General features: G+C 36.8%; 1 protein-coding gene across 21 annotated transcripts in view; it reads left to right on the plus strand.

The window, feature by feature from the left end:
* R3HDM1 (R3H domain containing 1) overlaps nucleotides 1-20747 on the plus strand; it is a 203492-nt gene that overhangs the window by 139103 nt on the left and 43642 nt on the right. For all 21 annotated transcript variants that reach the window (XM_042994336.1, XM_042994342.1, XM_042994338.1 and 18 more), the window contains 2 exons: nucleotides 12685-12839; nucleotides 17399-17550. In XM_042994336.1, the coding sequence (XP_042850270.1) occupies nucleotides 12685-12839; nucleotides 17399-17550 (307 nt within the window). The remainder of the gene's footprint in view (nucleotides 1-12684; nucleotides 12840-17398; nucleotides 17551-20747) is intronic.

Consider the following 20747-nt stretch of genomic DNA (forward strand, 5'->3'; position numbering starts at 1 on the left):
TGAAACAGGCTCCAGGTTCTGAGCAGTCAGCACAGAGCCCAACGCGGGGCTCGAACTCACGGACCGCGAGATCGTGACCTGAGCCGAAGTCAGACGCTTAACCGACTGAGCCACCCAGGCGCCCCAGATATGGTCTTTTTTAACCCCAAGTTCCTATAACTGCCATCTGGACTAACTGTTCAACAACTTTTCACTCTGATTCCTGTTTTGGATAACCACATTTATACTTAAAAATAATCTTCAAATGAAAAAGTCCTAGTTAATTGACTATTTGCAATCATTCTTTTTTTTTCCTATAATTAAATTTATCTTGAGACTTAAGTATCTTAACCTATAGTAAAAGTCTTCATTAACCAAAATTCTCAGAAAATGGAAGGAGCCTAGGTTTTCAGTGTTCTGCTTATTGTAATACTCTATCTCAGCGTTTGTCCCTGAGAAAAGGAAAGTTTAGAATCAGAATAGTATGTGCAAACCCCGTTTGGCAAGGTGTGAACCTCTCTGTGCTTTTGTTTCTTCATCTCAAAAAATAAGGGTAATAATTATACCTATTCATGAGATTGTGAGCACTAAATGAGTTAGCAAGTATAAAGTACTTAGAACAGTGCCCAAAACCTAATAAGTGTCATGTCAATGTTAGCTCCTGATGTTATTTTGTGGTGTCATCCAAAAAAATGACAATTATGCAGTATTCTAAATGAAGAGGCATAGGAATTTTGGGCTAAATTTGTGTTTGGTCTGAATTTCAGAATGGCCATGGGAAACTAACATAGTTTGTTCTGACATATTGAGGTCTTTTTGTTTTGTTGACTTCTTAACACATGCCTTTTCCTTAAAGTACGATAGAGAGTTCAGATCAGTTGATTTCTTTTCTAATCCTCTGATTGTTAACTTGAGGTCTAAGTATCTTGTAAGAACATTTACTTAGATACTTCCTTCCCATAGTTTTTTAGAAATTTCTGTTGACCTTATCCATAGCTATGGAAAAGCTTTTGAAACAGTATGTGCCATTTCTATATCTAATGTAAGTGGATATGTGTATTTATATCTGTGCACAGAAATAAGGCTACCTATACATACAAGTAAATGGTAATTATCTATGAGTAATTGTTTTATGAAAATGATGTTTTTCCATAGTGGCTTTTTCCTTTTTCATATTTTCCAAATGTTCTACCATGAAAACCTATTGCATAATCAAATAAGGCTTTTTTTAGATATGTTTTAAGTGTGCAGATTTATTCAGAAATATTCAAATGAAACCTTCATTTCAAGCTTTACATATTAAATATAAACTAAAACATTTCTGTGTTCTTCCTTTATCAAGTAAGCACCTTGAGGTTAATGACATGAAATCTGCATTTCAGCTGCAGTACAGTTTCTAAGGAGAGGATTAATGAGTGACCCATGAATTCGTGAATCCGCTGAGGTGATTTGTAATCACAGGGTCCGATTTCATTTTAATGAAATGGCAGTTAAATACGTTTAACCTTATTTTAAACGCATTACCTTAAAATTTAAGTTCAGCTTTTGCTTTCAGAGCCATTTGATAGATGTGGACAGTGAAAAACGCTATTCTCAGTCAGCCTGTCAGCACACATAGTAAGCCTCTGGTTTCATGTAGAAGCATATATTATTTTGATTCTATTATGTTAAGAATATGTTTTCCTCTGTTGTCTATTCAGTAAGTATAAATATTGAGTGCCCATTTACTGGCTTAGCTGTGTGATAGCTGATATGGGTTTTCTTTGTTTTTAATACGGAAGAGTGTTAAAGTTTCTAACCTTATTTAAAAAGCACACCATTTTATTGTTTTTTAAGGCATGCACAAACAATGAGAGAACAGTTAAAAAGAACAATTTCCGATATTACCTGTGGATTTTTTTTTTTTAAGTATAATTAGCATTCAGTGTTACTGGTGTTGGGTATGTAATATAATTCAACAATTCTGTTCATCAAAATACCTATACTCCTAATCCCCTTCACTTATTTCATCCATCCCAGCAACCACCTCCCTCTCATAACCATGTATTTATTCTATTTAAGTCTGTTTTTTTGTATTAATCTTTTTTCCTGTGTGTTCCTTTGTTTTGTTTCCTAAGCTCCATTAGGAAAATCATAATAGTATCTGTCTTTCTCTCACTGACTTATTTCACTTAGCATTATACCCTCTAGGTATATCCATGTTATAGCAAATAGCAAGATTTCATTATTTTTGTATGGCTGAGTAATATTCCATTGTGTATATATATGATCCCACATTTTCTTTATCCATTTATCAGTCATTGGACACTTGAATTGCTTCCATATCTTGGCTATTGTAAATAATTCAGCTGTAAACCTAGGGGTGCATATATCTTTTTGAATTAATGTTTTCCTTTTCTTTGGGTAAGTAGTATAATTGCTGGATCATACAGTAATTCTGTTTTTAATTTTTTGAAGAACCTCCATACCGTTTTCCACAGTGGCTGCACCAGTTAGCATTCCTCCCAACAGTGCACAAGGGTTCCTTTCTCTCTGCATTCTCGCCAACGCTTATTATTTCCTGTGTTATTGATTTTAGCCATTCTGACAGGTGTAAGGTGATATCTCATTGTGGTTTTGATTTGCATTTCCCCGATGATAAGTGATGATGAGCATCTTTTCATGTGTCTGTTGGCTGTCTGGATATCTTCTTTGGAGAAATGTCTATTCACATCCTCTGCCATTTTTTAATTGGATTATTTGAGGGGGATTGTTGTTGACTTGTATAAGTTCTTTATATATTTTGGGTATTAACTCCTTATCAGATATATCATTTGCAAATATCTTCTCCCACTCAGTAAGTTGCCTTGTTTCATTGATGGTTTCCTTTGCTGTGCAGAAGATTTTTATTTTGGTGTAGTCCCGGTAGTTTAATTTTGCTATTGTTTGTCTTGCCCAAAGAGACATATCTAAAAAAATGTTTCTTTTTTTTTTCAATTATTTTATTTTATTTTATTTTAGAGAGGGAGTGCAAGCACGAACAGGAGAGTGGCAGAAGGGGAGAGAGAAACCCAGTCGGGCTCCATACTCAGCATAGAACCTGACATAGGGCTCAATCCCACAACCATGAGACCATGACCTGACCAGAATCAAGAATCCGACACTAAATCCACTTAACCACCCAGACACCCCTAAAAAAATGTTTCTAAGATCTGTATCAGAGAAGAAATTACTGCCTGTGGGAGTGATTGGCTGGCTCAGTCAGTAAAGCATGTGACTCTTGATCTTGGGATTATGAATTTGAGCCCCACGTTGAGGGTAATTTACTTTTTTAAAATAAATTTATTTTTTAAATAAATAATTTAAAAAATTATTTTAAAATTTTTTTAAATTTAATATTTAAAATTAGTATTTAAATATTAAATATTAAATATTAAAATATTTAATATTTAAAATTTTAATATTTAAAAATAATTTAAAATAAATTTATTTTAAAAAAATAAATTACTGCATACATATTTACTTTCCTAGGATTCTTATTTCAGGTCACACATTTAGGTCTCTAATTCATTTACAGTTTATTTTTATATGTGGTGTAAGAAAATGGTCCTGTTTCATTCTTTTGCATGTAGTTGCCCTGTTTTCCCAGGACCATTTGTTGAAGAGACTGTCTTTTTCTTATTGTATGTTCTTGTCTCTGTCATACATTAACTGACCATATAAATATGGATTTATTTCTGGGCTTTCTATTGTGCTATTGATCCATGTGTCTGTTTTTGTGCCAGTACCATTCTGTTTTGATTACTACAAGTTTGTACTGTAGTTTGAAATCTAGGAATGTTCTGTTTCAAGATTGCTTTGGCTGTTTGGGGACTTTTGTGGTTCTATACACATTTTAGGATTTTTTTTGTTCTAGTTCTGTAAAGTATATTGGTATTTTGATAGAGATTGTATTAAAGCTATAGATTGTTTTAGGTAATATGGACATTTTAGCAGTATTGGTTCTTCCAATCCATGAACATGGAATATCTTTTCATTTGTTTATTGATTTCTTTCATTAATAGTAGTTTCATAGTACAAGACTTTCACCTTATTAAGTTTACTCCTAGGTATTTTACCTTTTTGGTTGTAATTGTAAATGAGATTGTTTTCTCAGTTTCTCTTTCTGCTACTTCAGTATTGGTGGATAGTAATTAACAGATCTCTGTATATTTATTTGGTATCCTGTGACCTTACTAAATTCATTTATCAGTTCTAGTAGCTTTTTGGTGGAATTTCTAGGAGTTTCTATTTATAGTATCATGTCATCTGCAATAGTGATAATTTTACTTCATCCTTTCCAATTTGGATGCCTTTTATTTATTTTTCTTGTCTGACTACTGGAGCTAGGGCTTCCAGTACTTTGTTGAATAAGACTGTTGAGAGTGGACATCCTTGTCTTGTGACTTATCTTACAGGTAAAGCTATGTTCTTCACCATAGAGAATGATGTTATCTGTGGGTTTTTCATATATTGGCTTTATTGTGTCAGGGTATGTTCCCTCTAAACCTACTTTGTTGACGGTTTTTATCATGAATGGATGTTGTCTTTTGTCACATGTTTTTTCTGCATCTATTGAGCTGATGATGTGGTTTTTATTCTTTCTCTTATTAATGTGATGTATCATATTGATTGATTTGCAAATACTGAACCACCCTTGTATCCCTGGAATAAATTTCACTCTACACTGGTGAATGATTTTCTTTTTATAGTATATTATTGGATTTGGTTTGCTGACATTTTGTTGAGAATTTTTGCATCTGTGTTCATCAGAGATAATGGCCCGTAGTTTTCTTTTTGTGTGTGGTGTATCTGGTTTTGGTATCAGAGTAGTTCGAGCTCATACAATGAACTTGGAAGCTTTCCTTCCTTTTCTGTTTTTTGGAATTGTTTGAGAAGAATGGGTATTAAATTTTCTTTAAATGTTTGAAAGAATTCCCCTTTGAAGCTATCTGGTCCTGGACTTGTGTTTGGGGGGAGTTTTTTGATTACTGGTGCAATTTCATTGCTGGTAATCAGTATGTTCAAATGTTCTGTTTCTTCCTGATTCCATTTTAGAAGATTATATATTTCTAAGAATGTATCCATTTCTTCTAGATTGTCCAGTTTGTCGCATATAGTTTTTATAATATAATCCTTTGAATTTCCATGGTTGTCAGTTATTATTTCTCCTCCTTCGTTTCTGATTTTCTTTTAAATTTTTTTTAATGTTTATTTATTTTTGAGAGAGAGACAAACCGCAAGCAGGGGAGAGGCAGAGAGAGAGACGGAGACACAGAATCCGAAGCAGGCTCCAGGCTCTGAGCTGTCAGTACAGGGACTGACCTGGGACTGCGAGATCATGACCTGAACCAAAGTCAACCACGGCCACTTAACCGACTGAGCCACCCAGGCGCCCACTTCATTTCTGATTTTATTTATTTAAGTCCTCTCACTCTCTCTTTCTTTCTCTCTCTCTCTCTCTCTCTTTTTAGTGAGTCTGGGTAATGGTTTATCACTCGTGTTGATCTGTTCAGAGAATCAGCTCCTGGTTTCATTGATCTATTCTTTTGTGTTTTTAGTATCTGTTTCATTATTTCTGCTCTGATCTTTATTATTTCCTTCCTTCTACTGACTTTGTGCCTTGTTCTTTTCCTAGCTCCTTTAGATGTAAAGTTAGATTGATAATTTGAAGTTTTTCTTGCTTTTGAGATAGACCTATATTGCTGTAAACTTCCCTGTTAGAACAGCTTTTGCTGCATCCCAAATATTTTGGCCCATTGTGTTTTCATTTTCATCTGTCTCCATGTATTCTTTTAATTCCTCTTTGATTTCTTGGTTGAGCCATTTTAGTAGCATGTTATTTAGCCCCATGTATTCATGTTTTCAAATCTTGTGGTTGATTTCTAGTTTCATACCATTGTGGTCAGAAAAAATACATGACTGTTTTTTCTTAATTTATTGAAATTTGTTTTGTGGCATAACACATGATCTGTTCTGAAGACTGTCTCGTGCACTTGAATGTGTAAGCTCCTGTTTTTGGATAGAATGTCCTGAATATATCTGATAGGTCCGTCTGATCCAGTGTGTCATTCAGAGCTCCTGCTTCCTTGTTTTCTATCTGGAGGATGTATCCATTGATGTAAACGGGGTATTACCATCCCCTACTGTTATTGTATTACTATCATTTCTTCTTTGATGTCTTTTAATAGTTACTTTATATATGTAGGAATTTCAAAGTTAGGTACATAAGTACTTATTATTGTTACAACCTCTTGTTGGATTGTTCCCTTTAGCATTACACAGTGTCCTTCTTTGTTTCTTGTTACAATCTTCGTTTTAAAGATTGTTTTGTGCAATATGAGTTTCACTACCCTAGCTTGCTTTTCACTTCCATTTTCACAGTACATTTATTTGTATTCCTTAACTTTGAGTCTGCATGTGTATTTAGGTCTGAAGTGAGTCACTTGTAGGCAGCATATTGATGGGTCTTGCTTTCTTATCCATGCATTCACCCTGTGTCTTTTGATTGATGCCTTTAGTCTATTTACATTCAGAGTAGTTATTGATGGGTATATATTTACAGCCATTTTGTTATTTGTTTTATGGTTGTTTTTGTAAGTTCTTCTCTGTTCTCTGTTCCTTTCTTCTTTTGCTCTCCTCTTTTGTGGTTTGATGGCTTTCTTCAGTGAAATACTTAGATTCCTTTCTCTTTATTTTTTGTGTATCTATTGCAGGTTTTTGTTTTGTGGTTACCATTAGTCTCACATATAATATACATATAGAAGGCTATATTACATTGATAGTTGATTTAAGTTTGAACCTATTGTAAAAGCAATAAATTTTTACTCCCCTCCACGTCACATTCTATGTATATGATGTCATATTTACATCCTTTTTTAACTTTTTTTTAAAGTTTATCTATTTTGAGAGAGAGCAGGAGTGGGGTAGAGAGAGGGAGAGAGAGAATCCCAGGCAGGCTCCATGCTTAGTGAGGAGGTCAACGCAGGGCTTGATTCCATGACCATGAGATCATGAGCTGAGGCTAAATCAAGATCTGGCCGCTTAACCAGCTGAGCCACCCAGGCACCCCTACTTCACATCCTTTTATTTTGTGGATCCCTTAACTGATTTTCATAGATATATTTATTTTACTGGTTTTGTGCTTTACACTTTGATTGTGTTTGTATTTACATATGAATTTTTTTTCTTTCATAATTTTGTTACTCCTGATTATGGCCTTTTCTTTCCACTCAAAGAATGTCCTTTAGGGGTGCCTGGATGGTTTAGTCAGTTAAGCATCTGACTCTTGATCTCACCTCAGGTCTTGATCTCAGGGTCATGAGTTCAGGTCCTGCATTGGACTCCACACTGGGGGTGGAGCCTCCTTAAAAAAATAAAATGGATTTCTCTCTTCGTCACACTGCTTTCACTTACTAAGTGTCTTGGTGCGAACCTCATTGGGTTTAATTTATTGGGGGCCTTCTGTGTCTTCTGAATCTGAATGTCTTGTTTCCTTCCTCAAATACAAGAAGTTATCAGCTATTATTTCTTAAAATAAATTTTCTGCCTCCTTTTCTCTCTCATCTCTTTCTAGCATCCCAATACTGCAAATGTTACTACACCTGATAATGTCACTGAACAACCTTAACCTGTTCTCATTTTTTATTATTTTTTCTTTTTGCTGTTCAGTTTGTTGCCTTTTCATTACCTGCCTTCCAAATCACTGATCTGTTCGTCTGTATCCTCTAATCTGCTAATTCTCTCTAGTATATTTTTCATTTCGGTTATTGAATTCTTCATCTGTTTCTTTTTTATATTTTCTTTGTTGAAATTCTCATTGAGTTTGTCCATTTTTTCTTTCTCAAGTCCAGTTAGCATCATTATGACCATTGCTTTGAGTTCTTTATCCTGACATATCGCTGATCTCAGGTTCATTTTGTCCTTTTGCTGCAGTTTTGTCCTTTCATTTGAGATGTATTCTTGTCTCCTCATTTTGTCTAACTCTCCACGTTTGTTTCTGTGTATTAAGAAGGTCAACTCTGTCTACTGATCTTGAGAGTAGTGGCCTTAAGAAAAAGAGGTCCAGTGGTGCTCAGTAGCACAGTATCCCCTTTTTACCAGAATCGGGTGCTTCGTGGTGGCTCCTCTGGGTTGCTTGTGCTCTGCTTTTGTGGCTGAGCCACTTTTGCCTTCAGTCCTCTTGGCTGTAATGGCCCACTTTGCATGTTGTAGGTAGGATTTGGTCCCTGTGCTGTTTAGGGCCCAGACTGGCCCAGGATCACTGTTGGCCTGTAGTTAGGCAGTGTCAGCAGTCAGACCATAGGCCTGCCCTCAGCAGATCACCATACAGACCTGCATGTTGCATTCCCTGCCTTGTCCCCTGAGAGTCTTGTGTTGGTAGGCAGGACCAGCAGCAGACCAGATGCCTGCCCCCACTTTGTCTGCCATGGCTGCAGGGCTCCCAAAATGGCGGGCTCTCTTCCTGTCCTACCCCCTGAGAGCTTTTTATTGGTGCGTGTGGCTGGCAGTGAGATCAGATGTCTGCTCCTAGGCCATCTGCTGGGGCTGCAGTGGAACTCGTTGTGCCTCTCATCCTTGTCCAGGCTGCTTGTAAAATGTGACACAGCAGGAGCCACTTAGGATTGTTATCTGTAGCATTTAAAACATCTGGAATAAGGCAAAGAACAAAATTAGAAGAAGATTAATGTGGGCTTCTTAGGAAAGATACTTTCTTTTAAAGTGTTTGATGGGGTGCCTGTGTGGCTCAGTCGGTTAAGCGTCTGACTTCGGCTCAGGTCATGATCTTGCGGTCCGTGGGTTCAAGCCCCGTGTCGGGCTCTGTACTGACAGCTCAGAGCCTAGAGCCTGTTTCAGATCCTGCATCTCCCTCTTTCTCTGACCCTCCCCTGTTCATGCTCTCTCTCTCTCTCTCTTTGTCTCAAAAATAAATAAATCTTAAAATTTTTTTTTCTTTTAAATAAAGTGTTTGACGTTCTGGGGCGCCTGGGTGGCTCAGTCGATTAAGCGTCCGACTTCAGCTCAGGTCATGATCTCACAGTTCATGGGTTCAAGCCCCGTGTCAGGCTCTGTGCTGATAGCTCGGAGCCTGGAGCCTGATTCTGTGTCTCCTTCTCTCTCTACCCCTCCCCTGCTCACGCTCTGTCTCTCAAAAATAAATAAATGTAAAAAAAAATTTTTTTAAGTGTTTGACGTGTTGTTTTTTTGTTTTTTGAGGGGTTTTTTGGTGAGAGGGAAAGACAGGGAGGGCAGGCTCCAGGCTCAGCACAAAGCCTGGCACAGGGCTCTGTCCCATGACCCTGGGATCATGACCTGAGCCAAAATCAAGAGTCAGATACTCAACTGACTGAGCCACCTAGGCACCCCTACATTCTTATTTTTAATAGCTCTATTCTTATTTAAGAATATGTTCCCAGTTTGTTTATGCTACTTTTTTTTTTTAATTTGTTTTTAATGTTTATTTTTGAGAGAGACACGGGCAGGGGAGGGGCAGAGAGAGAGAGAGACACAGAATCTGAAGTGGGCTGCAGGCTCTGAGCTGTCAGCACAGAACCCAATGCAGGGCTCGAACTCATATGCCACAAGATCATGACCTGAGCCGAACTTGGACGCTCAACCAACTGAGCCACCCAGGTGCCCCTATACTTTTTCCTGACATTTTTCCTTTTCCTTAAGTCCAAGCTCAAATGGTATTACTTCTTTCAGGATTAATTTCACCCTCCTATTTTTGTAAGTGTTTTTTATACTGTTATTCTAATACAGTATCAGGGCTAAGAATACCTAATTCAAAGAAACGGGACTATGTCTTATTTTCTTTATATCCCCACCAGTAACATCCTGGGTTCACAGCTTAATACCCTATGTAACAAATGATGAGGTGATGGAGTCGGATGTTTTATACTTCATGTTATGTTGTCACATTGTCAAAACGTGCATGACGTTTGTGTGGAGATACACTGTGGCATGGATATTGATGGGGATTAGGTTGCATTAGGGAATCTAAAATAGCATTAGAAATTTACTGATGCACATTCCATGATGTAATGTCCTATGACATGGAATCTATAACTATTTATTGAAAGTGTTCTCTGTCAGATGTTTTTTTCATAAGAAAATTTTAGGCTGGGGGCGCCTGGGTGGCTCAGTCGGTTGAGCATCCGGCTTTGGCTCAGGTCATGATCTCACGGTTGGTGAGTTCAAGCCCCACGTCAGGCCCCATGTCGGGCCCTGTGCTGACAGCTCAGAGCCTGGAGCCTGCTGTGGATTCTGTGTCTCTCTCTCTGCCCCTCCCCTGCTCATGCTCTTCCCTATCTCTCGAAAGTAAATAAACATTAAAAAAAATTTTTTTTTTAAATGAAAAGTTTAGGCTGGAAGGCTCCAGTGTGAATCTCCAGAAATTAGTAAATTTAAATAAATAAAGGAAATCAGAACACTTGCACATAAATTGGCTTTTCTTTTTCAAAGTTTTATTTCAAGGTAACCTATAACTTCAAATGTATTTTGAATAAACTATAAAAGTAGTATGAGAAACAGTTGTGAAGTTCCCTGGGAGGATGTGACTGTTTTAAGTTGAGGTATTTTAAGTCAGATTACATTACAGTGAATTCTGCCAGATATCTACATTTTTCTTTTCAGTTGTATAGGACTGTAGGTCTGACAAGTCTGTCATAAGTTACTTTCCCAGTCTATAAAGAGCTGAGCCCAAATTCTGACACTGCAGTATATGCTTGTGTATGTGTATGTTCTGAGATGGTATTTCCAACACAAGAAAAGATCATATCTTCACATCCCATTTCCATTCCTGCCCTTTACGTTCTTAGGTGTGGAAATGTGTCAGCGTATGGTTTGATGGTGTTTGGCATTTAGAGCATGAATTTGAAATACATGTGATTTGATAAACTGTAAAGAGGGTTGAATGTTAACTGTTAGACTAAAGAACAAGAAGTAAGTTTCTTCTCCCCTTTTCCTTTTTCTGCCTGTGAGTTTAAGTATTATAGAAAATTCACTCACAGAAAGGTTTAGGAAATAGCATATTATCCATCACTTCATTACTGACTAGGATTAGAATATAAATTTTCTGTACAAAGTTAGAATAGTCAGAAGTCATTTATAACGTGGCCATAAAGCATTATTGCCAGAGACCTAGCATAATTTTACAAAACCGTTCACTGTTAAACAGTTCACTGTAATTGGATTTTTACTTTGTTGTTGTTAATATGTTTTTTAGTTAACAAATAATGCTTTGTATTTCTTTCTTTGTAAAAGGTTGATGTCAGATTGTATTTAGCTATTTAGTCATTGAGCAGAATCATAGAGGCTCCCAGACAACTACATTGATACTGTTATCTACAGTCGGTACCTGAGATGGGATCTTTGCCATGTCTGTTGCTTAAGAGATTAATAAGCATAGAAATGAAAACTGGTATTTATAATATAGCAAAATATATTTATAGTATTACCAGAAAAATCATTTCACTGACCTTTAGTTGTAGAAATTTGCATGGGCAATACTATAGTTTGGTTCATCTTTGTAGAAACTTTTCAAATACCCTGAAGCTGGATGGTTATTTTTATCTGGTTTCTTAAAAAAGAAAGAGAGAGAGAGAGAGAGAGAGAGAGAGAGAGAGAGAGAGAGAAAAGGAAGGAAGGAAGGAAGGAAGGAAGGAAGGAAGGAAGGAAGGAAGGAAGAAAGAAAGAAAGTGATTTGTGGTAGCTTCTAGTAATTTACTTAATTTTGAGATAATGGGTTTACCTAAAGGAATCCTCTTGGTGTCAAGAGACAAAATATGATTCTTCTTTTTTTTTTAATGCATTTCTTACTACTCAAAGCTTATCATTGTGGAGATTCTTGTTTAAATAACTCATGAATTCACTTGATAAAAATAAACTTATACTTTTAATTTACTACTTAAGTTACTAATAGTGCCTTCAATTTAGAGAAGAGTTGTCCCTTAGGTGTTTCATGTGTGACTTCAGGTAAATTACTTAATCTCTTTAAGGACCTGTTTCTCTGTCAAGTGACCTTAATAATACATTAAGGAAATGATCTAAAAACTTGCTGAATAACTCCATTTTTCTTGTGCCCTTTACATATTCCTAATATAAGGATGCCTGTCTTAGTGTGACAACCATTTTATAAAAGTGGTTCTCCTCTTTCCTACTTTTGGTTTTCAGAAGAGCCAGATTCATGGGCATGCAACCTCTGATGTTACACAGGGCCCTGTGTTTGATTTGATGTTCTGCTGTTACCAACTAAAATTCTTAATAATTTTTCAACAAGCAGCCCTACATTTTCCTCTTGCACAGGGACCAGAAATTATATATATATGGTCCTCAGAAATCAGTTGTCATATATAGTTGTCATAATATACATTGAATAGTAATTTTCTATGTAAACCATATAAATTTCCTTAACTACAAAGGAAATCTTTGTACACAAATTTTATCTGAATGTATTTTAATTGGGGAAAAATACAGCTGGGAGTTACCATACAGTAAATCCTTTAAATGTTAGTTCTCATAATGAGGGTTTTTAAAATTTGCTCTTTTAACAGTTCTGTTGTTTTATTTTTATTTATCTTTTTGTCATCTTAAAACACAAAAGTATTTGCTTAAAACACAAAAACATTATGTTAGATGAAAAAAAATTAAATTCAAAGCAAGGTTTAACTCCTTATGCCATTACAGGTTATCAAGTTATACCCAACCACCAGCAAAACTACCAAGGACTAGTTGGAGTTCAGCAACCCCAGAGTCAGAATCTAGTTGGTGGCCAGCCCAACAGCATTGGAAATCAGATCCAAGGAGTAGTCATCCCATATCCTTCAGTGCCATCATACCAGGTATGTTGTCACTATTAGCATCTTTGGATAGAGGTAAATACATAAAATATATAGCTACAGTGCATTTTCTTTCTTTTCTTATTATAGGGGAAATGATTCTGTGATACATAATTTATAGTCATAAGAGTTGTATTAGTTATAGCAATTTTGTTTTACCTCATTGTATTGCTTTATTCATTCAATTCTTTAATTTTTATAAATAATTAAATGTGTACTACCACGTGAACCACATTGGTATTGGCAAGAAAATTTTCTTTGGCGTTGTCTATGTTTCCAATGATAGAAACATATAACAACCTAGTATCTGATTCTTTTCTTCAGCTCCTTAGAAAGTCTTGTTGAGAGGGGGATGACAGGGAAAATAGAGGGAGAGGTAGGTATTTAAAAGAGTGAGGCAGAATACAAACTATAAATCAGTGTTGATAGAATAGAAAAGAATGTCAGGTTTTCCATGGAACTGATCTTTTTCCCTACCACCAGTCCTAGAAAGGAATGGCATATCATGTATTAAAAATGTTGTGGACTTTTGGTCACTACATAAAATGAGTTATGAAGTGTATCTTGTCTTTATATTCCCCAGAACAATTTACACGAGCACAGAATAACTGTTGTACAGAATACTGAATATAGTTTAACAGAGAACTACTACACTTTAAAAATTTTTTTATTATTGGTTCTATTTATTTAAAAGTCATAAAACTGGGGCACCTGGTGGCTCAGTTGGTTCACTGTCTGACTTTGGCTCAGGTCACGATCTCCCGGATCATGAATCCAAGCCCCACATTGGGCGCTCTGCTGACATTGCAGAGCCCGCTTCAGACCCTCTGTCTCCTCTCTGCCCCTTCCGCACCCGCCCAAAAAAGTAAACTTTAAAAAAGTAAATAATAAAAGTCATAAAACTATTTGAGTTTTCTATGTAAAAAGTGCATTGGGGGGCGCCTTGTGACTCATTCGGTTGAGTGTCCAACTTCGGCTCAGGTCATGGTCTCATGGTTCTTGAGTTCAAGCCCTGCATCAGGCTCTGTGCTGACAGCTCAGTTTTGAGGCTCCTTCAGATTCCGTGTCTCCCTCTCTCTCTGCCCCTCCCCCACTCGTGCTCTGTCTCACTCTCTCTCAAAAAAATAAATAAACATTTTTTTTAAAAAGTATTGTGGATTTTAATTTATAGTTGTAAAGTAGAAATACCTATTGTTTCATGTATAGGTCAGGTATATTTAGTGTAATATGACACATTCTCAGAAATTTGTTTTACCTTTCCTTCATCCTTCTGGAATAACTTGCAAGTGAGTTTGTTTTATTAGCCTAATGGCTTTCCATACCTGAGTCTATTGTTAAGAAATCCAAAGACCATTTTCATTCATCTCAATGAGGTAAAGATAAGACTAGTTAGTAAGATACATGTACATGTAAACAAGTTGGTGATGTATACAGTCCCATAACAGGATTATGAAATAAAACCATGAACTGATTAGGAACTTAAATACAGAAGTTCTCTGGAAAGATAAAAACCTTTAACTAGCTCTTAAAAGAAAATTATGGGCATAAGTTGGTTATGAAGAAATCCTGGGGATGGGGAAGGATATGAGCAAAGGTGCTAGCATATTCCATATAATTCCAGAAATTTTAAATTGAAATTAAATGTAAACTACAGAATTGTCAAGGAAGGGCTAGTGAGCACTAACAGTATGTCTAGTTTTCTAGCTTCATGATAATAGAAAGCAACTAAGGAAGAAAGAAAACTAGGTTTTATATTTTTGTTTTCTTTCCAATCTCTCATGCTTTTTACTCCTTATCCTCTGTACTTGAGCCCAGGCACATGAGACTGCCCATCCCCTACTTCTCCATAGCTAGACATTAGACAGGATCAGTACCAGAGCAGGAACTCTCCCTTGTCAAGGACCTTGCTCATGCTTCCTAACCCAGTACCCAGGCACTGTGAAAATAAGATCTGCCCTTCACCTTTAGGGGGTTCACAGTCTGGTGTGACTAATACAATTTTTAAATAAATTACAGACTTGTTAGTATAGTTCTTTAAAATGAGCTATATATTGAAAATGTTTCAGTGCTAAGACAGTAATTATAATTTCTATAGCATACTTGTTTTTACAAGTTATAAATCATTTCTCAAGGTATTTTATATAATCTTCAAACTGGGTAAAAGACTATGAGAAGGATGGCTCTGTAGAGCATTAAGAACTTGCCTTATAATTCCTACTACCTCTCGTAGACAGGCTAGGTGGTGATAAAATGCCATCTAAAAAATAAGCCAGAAAAATCATCTGTCCTTAGTAGATTGTATTTGGTGGCCATAGGTCTCAAGTACTGTTCCCTCTCTCTTTTTTGGTACTTCAATTTTTTCTTTACCACTAGTTGTAGATTTATTCTATAGCTTAAATCATCTAGATTGAGCTGTGTCATTTTCCCTGGATCTGTCTTCCATATATATTAACTTAGATACTATCATAAATAATAATTTTAGAATGTTGCTCTCCCTCAGTAGACAAAAAGAGTTATTCAGAATTGGATAAATCAAACCAGTAACTTTCTCTTTGCAATAATTGAGCCAAATTGAAAGTAATAAAGGATTACTGTGTTTTTTAAAAAGACTGGTTTGCATTTCAGTAACATGTTATATAGCAAGACTTAGAAGTTAATCAATTTCCAGTGGTGCTTGGGTGGCTCAGTCGGCTAAGCGTCTGACTCTTGATTTCAGCTCAGGTCATGATCTCAGGGTTTGTGAGTTCAAGTCCTGAATCAGACTTTGGGATGCTGACAATGGATCCTCTCTGGTGCCCTCTTTCTCTGCCCCTCCCCCACTTTCACACTCTCTCTTTCTCCATGAAAATAAATTAATTAACTTAAAAAAAAGTTAATCAACTTCTAAATCACAGAGGCCAGATAGAATAGTGAGATGATTAAGGAGCTGACACTCTGGAACCAGAGGGCATAGGTTCAAATCTTTTTTTTTTTTTTTTTTTTTGTTTGTTTTTAATGTTTATCTTTATTTTTGAGACAGAGACAGAGCATGCGTGGGGGAGAGGCAGAGAGAGGGAGACACAGAATCGGAAGCAGGCTCCAGGCTCCGAGCTGTCAGCACAGAGCCAGACGCAGGGCTCGAACTCGTCAACTGTGAGATCATGACTCGAGCCAAAGTTGGATGCTCAACTGACTGAGCCACCCAGGCGCCCCCATAGGTTCAAATCTTAACTTCCCTGCTTGCTAGCTATACAACCTTGGGCAAGTTACTTAACCTCAATTTTCCCATCTATAAAACAGGGATAATAAAAGTACCTTTTTCAGGTTATTAGGAAGACTTAATATTATAACACACATAAAGTTCTTAGAATGGAACCTGATGTGTGATGGTAACTAGTCAGTAATATTAACTTCCATTGTCATCACTATCCTACTTTTACTACTATTGATACTACCATTGCTAACATCATCATCATCATCATCATCATAACCTTCAGAAGCTTTTACATTGGCCCTATTTACCAAAATCACTATAATCCACCCGTAATGTTGTGGCACATTTATGAATTAAGAACCCATTAGAACAACAACATCAGAAGAGCCAATTGTGTCCGTGGTTTCTATTTTAGAAAGTAGAGAAACCAGTGTACTGAAAAACCGATTCTGTTTATGTGGTTTCTATGTAGATAATATAGAAAACAGAACTGAAAGATCTGCTATTCACCAGATGCCTACTGTACTAGATCCTGTAAATAGAGACTACAGTGGAGATAATGCCTCCCATGAGATGGAAGTAGTGTCCCATTTTTTCAGATACGAAGCTGATGATCCTCAGAATAGTTAAGTCATTTGCCCAAAGTCTCATAGATAGCCAAGGAATGGAGTCTATACCATGTCTGTTTATCTTAAGCTCCAAAACTCACACTCTTTATGATGCAGTGTATCTCCCTGGTGCCCTACCTGAGTTTTACTTAGCTCTGCCTGAGACAAACTGTATTGTATTACTTTTTCCACATCAAATCATCATCCATATTTGGAAATGTCATCAATGTTTGGAAACCATTTCTTTTTTGGTTGTTTTTTTTTTTAGTTTATTTATTTTGAGAGAGAGAGAGCATGCATGTGAGTGGGAAAGCAGCAGAGAAAAAGGGAGAGAGAGAATCCCAAGCAGGTTCCGCACTGTCAGCACAGAGCCCGACCCGAGGCTTGTACCCACAAACTGAGATAATGACCTCAGCTGAAATCAAGAGTCAGACACTTACCTGACTGCAACACTCAGGTGCCTCTGGAAACCATTTCTTTTTTAAAACAAGTTTTACTTAAGGACATAAGTCACATTTTATGTTTATAACCTAATACATCTAGCCTACTATACAACTGATAAAGGCTAGCCAAAAATAATAGCAGGCTGAAAAGACAGAAATAAAGTTGTGGTACCGTAGCTAATTTATCATGACAGCCGATTGGCAGTTTTAGCTTATTCCTAAATGTTTATACTGGAAAAGTTTATGGAGGCTGGAAACATTAACATTTGCCAGATTTTGAAGAACCTTTTTCCCTTTAAATTGTCTTTCAAATTTTAGGTTTCACTGCCTCAAAGTTCTCAAGGAATTGCCCATCAGACTTATCAGCAGCCTGTTATGTTCCCTAATCAGTCTAATCAAGGATCTATGCCCACAACAGGAATGCCAGTTTACTATAGTGTCATTCCTCCTGGTCAACAAAGTAATTTAAGGTGAGTATGACCAAGAAACCTAATCCTATAGCTTCTCATTGTTTATCATGATTATGGTCTGTTGCTAATTTTAAAATTGAGTAAAGAGCATGACCTGAAGTGATTGTCTAATATAGAATAGAAAAACTATGATACAGTCTACTTTTCTAATAGTTCTTTTAACAGAATCCGTATATGCAAAACATTTCATATGTAAACTAAACAAGAGTCAAATCGTCTCTCATGTGCCTAAAAGTAGGCAATTCTCTTAACCAGTAGTTGGCCATAGACCTTGGAGTTTGGAGCATTTAATATTTAAGGTTTTTGTAAGGAGTCAGGGGAGAATATTTCTTGTGTATAACCTTAGCAGCAAAATTTCTTAACTGAAATTTTTCAGGCTACAGGGAACTCATTTTTCATCAGTAAGAGGAGACAGGCATATAGAAGAAGCAAATGATAATAGCTCTGTGTAAAAGCAAGTTATGAAACTACTTCTTTAGCTGCTTCAACTTGGAAGAACAGAAGCTTCTCTGATAAGCCTAATGTGATATAAATAGTAGTAATCTTCCTTTGAATTGGGTAACTTTAGTCCATTATTCAGAAAGTATTACAGTCTTTGATTTATTCTCATGACATCCCTGTAAGGTTGCCAGAGGGACTGCATTGCTCTTTTCGAGAAGGAAGACCTAAGTTTTCATTGCTGGTAAGAGGTTGGCACCGGTTATGGTTACTGGTGATGATATTTAGGGGTGAGAAAAGGATTGACAGACTTGTTTCATTGAATCTACTTGGGAGAATGGAGACTTGGCTCTCGTATTTGTTACCAGACACAACACACACACATAGGACACACACACACAGAGGATTTGCTTATTTCCTTGCCCTTTCCAGCTCTGTGACTGTCACAGATTGAAGAGGCCCAGGATTTTTAATCAGCAAGTTGGTTGTGTCTTTGAGGTAGAGCAGCTACACACTGAAAATAGAAATGTGTACTGTGTTTGGGGTGCCTGGGTGGCTCAGTTGGTTGAGCATCCAGCTTCGGCTCAGGTCATGATCTTACTGTCCCTACATGTTCAAGCCCCACACTGGGCTCTGTGCTGACAGCTCGAAGCTTGGAGCCTGTTTCAGATTCTGTGTCTCCCTCTCTCTCTGCCCCTCCCCCACTCATGCTCTGTCTCTCTCTCTCTCTCTCTCTCTCTGTCAAAAATAAAATAAACGTTAAAAAATTAAAAAAAGAAATGTATACTGTGTTAAATTTCCCATTTGTTGTGTAAGTTTAAATTCTGTAAATAAGGAGAAATGCTCCCAATCTGAACTTCTTTTTCTGATTTATGTAAATTTGGGGTCTGTAATGCCAGTTCAGGATTTCAGTTGTCAGAAGCAGAATTTTGTGCTAACACAAGTGAAATGGATGGTGTGAGAATGGCTGTGAATTATCTGCTTTTTGAACCAAAGTGTAACGTTTTGTTGACCTGAGAGAAAATTACCAAAGAAATCATTCCAATGTACAGCAGAAGCTGAGAGAAGGGGATATTACTTAATACAGTGACTTATTTGAGATCAAAAGACCCCTGCTTTTGTAAGTTTTATAGGCTTGCATGCTGGGTAGAGGGGCTTTCTTGAAAGAAGATCAAGTCTAAAAGGACCTATAAAGATGGCTTAGACTTTATAAAAACTTTCCCATGTTTGTTATATTTATCATTCCTTTGAAACAAAAGCAATCTTGTCTCGACTTCCGAGGGAGCTGGCCCTGGGAGTGTCTATAGATGGGAAAGAGCACAGCTCTGTAACATCCACCCCTAAATTCAACCTTATTTTAAGAATGATGGCAGGATGGGGCGCCTGGGTGGCTCAGTCGGATGAGCGTCTGACTTCGGCTCAGGTCATGATCGTGCGTTTTGTGAGTTTGAGTCCCGCATCGGGCTGTGTGCTGACAGCTCAGAGTCTGGAGCCTGCTTCGGATTCTGTGTCTCCCTCTCTCTCTGCCCCTCCCCCACTCATGCTCTCGCGTGCGCGCTCTTTCTCTCTGTCAAAAATAAAAATAAACTTTAAAAAAAATAATGGTGGCAGGATCTGAAAACCGTCAAGTAGAATGCTTATAACTACACTTTGGAAAGAACCATACGAACCTTTAGTTCCTGGTCCTGCTTCCACAAGAAAATAAAAATATAGGGAGCTGGCCTTGGCCTGAGGAATAGCTTGGAAGCCCAGCAATTAAAAGAGAAGTGAGATTCCCCTCCAACTTTAATCTTGAGAAAAACTTTTGGGAATTACTCAGTTTAGTGCGTAGACCTAAAAGAGAAGGGTAAGATAAGTTTGAAATAAGCTAGCTGTAAATTGACAGTAGTGATTGGTTACTATGTAACAAACTACATTGATCTCTTCCAACTACAGATTACCAATGTGAGAAATGGAATGGATGGCACATAAGGCAAGAATGTGTATCCTGTCACACTTTTATCCTGATACCTTTTATGCTAGTTATTAGGTAGGAGTATAAGTCGTACACAGAATTAAGGATACCTTTGAGTGGAAAACATCTGTAACTAATGTTATTTTTTTTTTAATTTTTAAATTAAAAAAAATTAACTATAACAGCATTTTAAAAAATGTAACAGCGTTCTTTACTGAAATTTTATTGGTGATTCTGGGCAATATTTGATAAGTAAATTGCTATAATATTTCAGATTTCCAATGTAAAGATCAACTGTTGGCACTTATTAATTAGATCATTGTATTACAATCCAAGGGCTAATATTATAGAGACCATTCCTTCATAAATCTAGATTTGTTCTATAAATTATATTTTATTTACATATTCCAGTGTGTTTACATGCAGAGCAGAGGTTTATCTGAATATTTCAGCACCTAGAGCAGGGCCTAGCCCAGGGTAGAAGCTCGGTAAATGCATAGTGAATTGAATACACTTCTTTAATGACAGAGGCCAACTTACACATAGGTATTGGTACATATATATTATTCTCAATTATGTACAGTTATTGGCCTTAATGTTACTATTTTGTGCCTGCAACCTCTATATGCTCTTAAATTTTTCGTTAATATTTTTACTACAAAATAAATTATGCTTGCTGACACAAGTTAAACGATCAATACAAAGGTGTGTAAAATGAAGGCTAATCATTAGGCCCCACTCTGCCCTCACCTCCAGGTGACCAGTGTTCACGTTCTAGAGTGTGCATTCTGTCACATTAGCCTCC

The sequence above is a fragment of the Panthera tigris genome, chromosome C1, assembly GCF_018350195.1.
Source record: "Panthera tigris isolate Pti1 chromosome C1, P.tigris_Pti1_mat1.1, whole genome shotgun sequence".
Lineage (NCBI taxonomy): Eukaryota > Metazoa > Chordata > Mammalia > Carnivora > Felidae > Panthera > Panthera tigris.